Source organism: Cetorhinus maximus, chromosome 24 (genome assembly GCF_964194155.1).
Source record: "Cetorhinus maximus chromosome 24, sCetMax3.hap1.1, whole genome shotgun sequence".
In the NCBI taxonomy this organism is placed as follows: Eukaryota; Metazoa; Chordata; class Chondrichthyes; order Lamniformes; family Cetorhinidae; genus Cetorhinus; species Cetorhinus maximus.
Window position 1 is genome coordinate 37,295,077 of NC_135902.1, and position 6,276 is coordinate 37,301,352.

General features: G+C 38.9%; 1 protein-coding gene across 1 annotated transcript in view; it reads left to right on the forward strand.

Moving 5' to 3' along the window:
• Positions 1 to 1,389, forward strand: part of bahcc1b (BAH domain and coiled-coil containing 1b) — a 247,453-nt gene extending 246,064 nt beyond the window's left edge. Inside the window, exon 29 of the mRNA XM_078571020.1 lies at positions 374 to 1,389. Within this exon, the coding sequence (XP_078427146.1) occupies positions 374 to 580 (207 nt within the window). The 3' untranslated portion in view covers positions 581 to 1,389. The remainder of the gene's footprint in view (positions 1 to 373) is intronic.
• The last annotated feature ends 4,887 nt before the right edge of the window (positions 1,390 to 6,276 follow it).

A 6,276-nucleotide genomic window follows, 5' to 3' on the forward strand; every position in this document is an offset into this window, starting at 1 on the left:
ATTTGTTTTCTTAGTCACGCACAAAGCACTAATGCAGGTACAAGTGGCTACATGTTTACACCTGAATACGATATTCTGATTTTCCAGTTAATTGCAGTTCTATAATTACACGAGGACACATTTCTGCCTTTCTTCCATTGACTTTGTTGGCCTGGGAGCTCTAACTGAATGTTAAAGCTACAATATGTGGTCATCTTCCAAACATAACATTCTGGTTTTAAATTTAACTTTTTTTGTGTGTGTGTAGACACATGTCACGTCCTGGTGAGGTCTAGTATTTGATTCTTTAAGGACCATTCATATTATAGTTTACTGGAATGTACACCTCAGCACTAAGCTCATGTTCTAATAAGAATTTCCCTTGCTGTTCCAGAAAGCATTGTACCAATCTTGTCATGAAGATGAAAACGATGTACAGACTATCTCCCATAAGTGTCAGGTGGTCAGTCTGGAGCAGTATGAACAAATGATAAAAACCAAGAAGTACCATGACAGTCAGGATCTGTACTACCTGGCAGGAACCTACGACCCTACAATAGGCAGAATCCTCAACGCAGATGGAGTGCCCAGTCTCTGTTAAAAACTAAATGTATGAATTAATATATAGCCCTGGATTTGCACCACACTAACAGAGATTGAGAAACCATTCTGTTAAAAAAAAACTAACTAACCTAATGAACTTTTCAAATGATGCAAGATGGACTGGATCTGGAAATTTGTTATCAATACCTTGAGGCTCATACCTGGTCCTGGAATCATTCGCAGTGATCCCTTAACTGATCAGCAAAATGGTTTTTGGATACACAATAATTAAACAGCACGGTTTGTGGAGGCATAAGAACTAAGTCTTCTGAGGATCAGTAATACTGGATTTACCAAAGTGGAACCCTTAGGGCATCAAGTGGGCTGGAATTTCAACGCATGACTTCTAGGCAGCAGTGGGTCGACCAGGCTGAATTTGCACACGAGAGAACTAGGCCGCAAAACAATGGAGGTTTAGAGGTGAGCTCTGGGCCTCAAAGAATCAAGGAAGCTAGAATGGACACATGGGAACTAGACCTTGATGAGAGCAGGTTTCAACCGTGGGTCAAACGGCATGGAATTTATTTCAGAGTGTGTGTGTGTGTGTGTGTGTGTGTGTGCGTGCGTGCGTGCGTGCGTGTGTGCATGTATGTGTGCGTGCATAGATTGGAGAAAGAAGAAAAATGAGCATCATACAAGCCATACACTCCCAGTACCTCCGTCTGCTTTCAACTTTGCAAAGCAGAATCAGGTCTAACATTTTGTTGTTACTTTGTTTCCTGGAGAGTTTTGTAAAAACCCGGGATTTTTTTTTAATGCAGTGCATTACTCAGCTCAGCTGAGACTGCTTGTTAGCTGGAACTTCTGAAGAAGAAAAAAGAAAGGGAAAAAAAAAGACTTGACTTTGAAGAAGATTGTTTTCTTATACAAGACAGTTTGTGGCATCATTCTGTCAGACTAATTCTAACCTCCTAAATGAACCGTTGTTGAGTGATTCACTCTGTGGATTAAATGTTCCCTTTTTTTAAAAAAAGTGATTGGTGAAGAGAATTATAATCCCTATTGCTGAAAATTGTATAGAATTCTGCACACATTTAGGGAATGGTCGGCCATGTTTGTTCCCTCTTTGTTGCACAAATGTTAAAGAGACAGTCTCCCTTTTAGTGGCTTATGCGGGCTGTGTTCTAAGAGCTTCTAACCGATACAAAGAGCAATCCCACATGAAATAATGTGGCTCAACCCTTTGAAGAAAATCCCCTTATGACACACCTGTCACCTTCTCTCTCCTGTAAACAATGGAAATCTGCTTACTTCAGGAAGTGGGAGAAAATCATGCTGATTGGTTTACTAAAAATATACCAGTGAATTGACAACAAAATCCATGAAGGCTGCATCTGTTCTGCTGTACTGATCTCATAAAGTGTTACTATTTTCAGGAAACAACCCTTTAGTTGATCCAGTTTTTAAAGATTTTTTTTTAGCTCTACCTGATAGGAAGTTCCACTATGAGTCATTGAAAAGATAAACTATTGAAAATAAACCACATGAAGCATAAATGCCAGTACCAAACAAGTCTTTGGCTCCTTTAGTTCCACATTTAAGCAATCATTGTGGAAGGAAAGCAAAGAGAGACAATACGCCTTTAAAACCCAGGCGTTGTGTAATGCATCACCTGTTGAGTTCCAATCTGTAATTGTTTCAGGGGTAACTTCTCTTTATGTTCCCTTTTACCTCAAAGGTTTGGAAACTACAAACAGACTCTGTTACGCATGGTGGAGATCATGTTTTTCTAATTCAACTTTTGAAGGTAATTAGATATGAAAAACCCATCTGAACCTGCCATAAACTCTTATATTTGAGGCATATATAGACTAACTGTTGTGGAAGAGGGCTTTGCCCAATGCAATAGATAGACATAGACAAATGGTAATCAAACAACAGCATTGTTAAGTTTCCTATTAATACGTTTTTGGCCCAATGTAATAACTAAGAGGGAGAAGGTGTAGCTGAGCGATGGGTAACCTAGACTTTTATCAGGCTAAATGTTTGTTACTTTTAATTGCAGCTTTATTCCATAACTGCAAGTTCACTGGTGCCAAAGACAGTGGTTGGGCTGTGTGTGCTCCTGTGCCTGATTTTCTGTCTATTCGCTTTAATGGACAGACAATCATGTATCGGGGAACACGGAAACAGAAGACTCTGACCTGGAGATCTGTGCCACAGACCAGCAGAAAACTGAAATCGAAACAGATAGGGATACAAATATACAGCAGGCTAATCAGAACCTGAAAGAGAACAAAAAGCAAACATTTTGTGGGGAGACAGCGTATTCGATCATTAGGATCTGAAGTCCCCACCCCTCCACACATTAACCTATCTTTATCTTTCAGGCCCTGGCTAACTTGGAGCATTTTCTGTCTTTCGGTCTGTTCCAGACCCACTTTTAATGGGTCTTTTTTAGGTAGTGATTTTTGACTCCATAGAGTGATAGCTTCAAAATATTTCAACGTTTTCAGGAAAAAATACAAACACTCAACACTAAGTATTTAAGACGACTGTGATTTGTGGCTTCTTCTGATCGTTGTGATGTAATTGGCAATTCGGCATGAAAATGGTGCTGACTGGAAAACTGCTCTCAAAAGGAAATGGTTTGTCAATTATAAGTTATTAATTAAGTAAATAAGCAGTGATCCAAGAACCCTCACAAATCCTCATGATATTATCACTTAGATCAGAAAAAAGCTCCTTTGAAAATCTGAAGCTTATTCATTGACTAGAGTGAGTATTATTCTCACTGCTTCTGTGGTTGATTATTTACTCTGGTGAATTATTATGTAATGGGTGCCAGCTGCAGCTACCATTCCAGAATTAATTCAATCATCACCTCAATCCAATAAACAGAGCTCCTAATGTAAGCAGATCCTTTTCAACAGTGAAGATGAGTTCAAGACGAGGGTCTTTGTAACTCACTTGCTCCCGTGGTGCTCGAAACATTAAGGGTTTTCACAAGTTATTAACACTCAATAAAAATGGGATATGCTGTACATCCACAAGCTCGTGATAACACTATCTTCTCCTGCCTCCATAGTTCTCTATCCCCATTCTGTCTCCAACTGAATTCTTCTTAAAACATCTACTGAGCGAGGCATGTGAGCGATGTCGTTTGACTCATCCCCAAATGGAGAAGCATGAACTTTCTGGCTCCAGGACAAATGCCTCACTTCCCCTCAGCACTTCCCCTGATGGGATTGGAACTCATCAGATGAGGAAGGACAGAGAGTTTGTGCGCGACCACTCCCTAGACCAGCAGGTCAGAACGCACATGCACTAGATCACAAGGCTGCCTATCAGCAGTATTGTGGATTAGTTTGATATTATATACTGTCCATTCATCATTAATACAGCCTCAGGTGCAGGACTGAAAGAACTTTGGTAGATATATAAAATATTTGATTTATAATGTCTGGATTGAGGCAGTGACGGTCTTACACACAGTGCCTACACTGGCATTGATCTAGTATTCACCCTATATGTTGCTGTGGTTAACATCGCCTCGTGACTGGTTTCAATCAAATCCTCATAGGCATTATACATAGAATAAAAACTGAAGTGCACCAAAGTGGACAGTGGGTATTTTTGGGTTGAAGTAAAGCAAAGGGATCCAAAAAGATATTTCACTGCTTTTAAAACCAAAGCACTTCATGGCTGGTATTTAGCACCATAGAGACAAACCTACCACCAGCATAGTCAGAGCAGAATGATGATATGTTTGTCTTTAAAAATTAAAACAAAGTGAAAATTAGCACTTCAGCATTGTGATCAATCATGGAAGAAATAGCTCCTAAGTAAAGGACAATCAGTGCAAGGAAATGGGTTCCCTTTAAAGCCCTTTTACCTTATATAATGTATATTTTAGTGTTAAAACTATTTGTCGCGTTTAATGTGAATTAACTGTTGTACCACTTCCTGAAACTGCATTCAGGGAGTGGAAAGAAAAATCAAAGCTGTTAAGATGGCTGAATGTTAGAAGGTGAATTCATTGGTAGGAGTTTGGAAGGTCTTACCTTGTTAAACCACAAGGGAGTGCTCAGATTGATCTTTAATTTGCTGCAAGCAGGCAAATCTATGCCACCATAATAAGATCAAGTAGGAATGGACTACTAATAAAAACAATTTTGATACTGCACTGTCATCAAAATCTATTGTAAAACTGGAAATAATAGTGTGAAAGTTAAACTGTAAAGATCAGCACTGTAGTGGTATTGCATTCCTAACATGTGATTGCTACAAATCCAGTACCTGTGCTGGCCCAATATTGCCAGCCTATCTCTAGGAACATGAAACTTCCCCATGAAGATCTTTGTGTACATTTTGCAATATACCATGGTGGCTTTAAAGAGAGGTCAAATAAATATTTGTTAATATTGATTTAACTTTGGAAAGGTGCTAGCTGTAGCCTTTATTTGAGCTGTTTATGCCAACTGCAAAAAATAAAAATAAAACTCACAGCATTTTAATAAAAGAGGCAATGTCATCCTGTTTTGGGGTGTAGAAGTGGAATAGTTGGAAATGCATAGTTCGCATATACACTGTTTAGTATTGTGATGGTTCCTCCCCCTATTATTTTCCACACGTGGTTTCATGGTGATGCTATGGCGTTAGAATGTTTGAAGGGGAGAGTTTGACTTGACTCCTGTTGTAGACTGGCACTACATACTAGCTTGTTGGTAACCCTGCATAGTTATCGTAAAAGGGACACTGTCTCCATGAAAACAGATCACAACCACAGTTTACAAAAGGTGTTTAAAAGTTTGAGTTCATGTTGTTTGTTATTGCTTGGCATAGGTTATCAATGTAGTATTTTGTTTTGTTGCTTTGAAACACTAATATGTTGTAAAAAGTTTTTTATATATATATATATACAGCATATATTACTGCTGCATCTCAGTTCTTGGGGATTTTTTTCTTAATACTTTGTTGTAAGTGTCATGCAGAGCCTTACATAAGCCTCATAGTCTCCAACAATACCATGCTACAGAAAATCAACTTGGCTTAGGCATGATCTTCCTTTTGTTTTATATAACATGGCTGCCCTCCAGAAGGATTATTTGAGTTTGCCTGTTTATATATCAAAAAAATGTATTTAAGATAAATTGCAGGATGCTTTTTTTTTATGAGACTAATCTTTGGCATTTGAACTTTCACTTAGTGACCTTTTTTTTGCATTGAGAATGGTGCAGTGTGACATCACAATCACATATTCTGTATTTTCAATAGGTCAACCTCATCAATCAACTGGGTGGTTTAGTGAAACATGGCGGTGCGGGGTTGGCAGGGGGGTGGGGGTGGGGGGGGCGTGGCGGGTGGGGGTGGGAGGTGGAATCTGTAAGCTCCATAGCAACAGCTGAAAGAGAAAGAGAACCAGATTCCTCTGAAGCTTCAGGCTCTTTTAGACATACTGAATGAAGAACTTTTTACACAAGAACAAATAGCAGGAAAGTTTTAAAAAAAAAAAATCTGTATATTTTTCGTGTGCAAAATTGTTATTGACCTGTTGCCTGGAAAGGTCAAAGGTCAGCTCACTGGGTGGAGGTAATTTTGTTAGGAATTTCTGGCTCGCAAGTCAGATGTCCATGCATTTCTGAAACAGTGGGTTAGGTGGGTACATCACAGGTAACTGGAATAAAGCCTGTTTCAAAAGTGTTTGCATAACCTTAAAAGTTACAACCTTTGAAACAAAGAAAAGTTGCATAT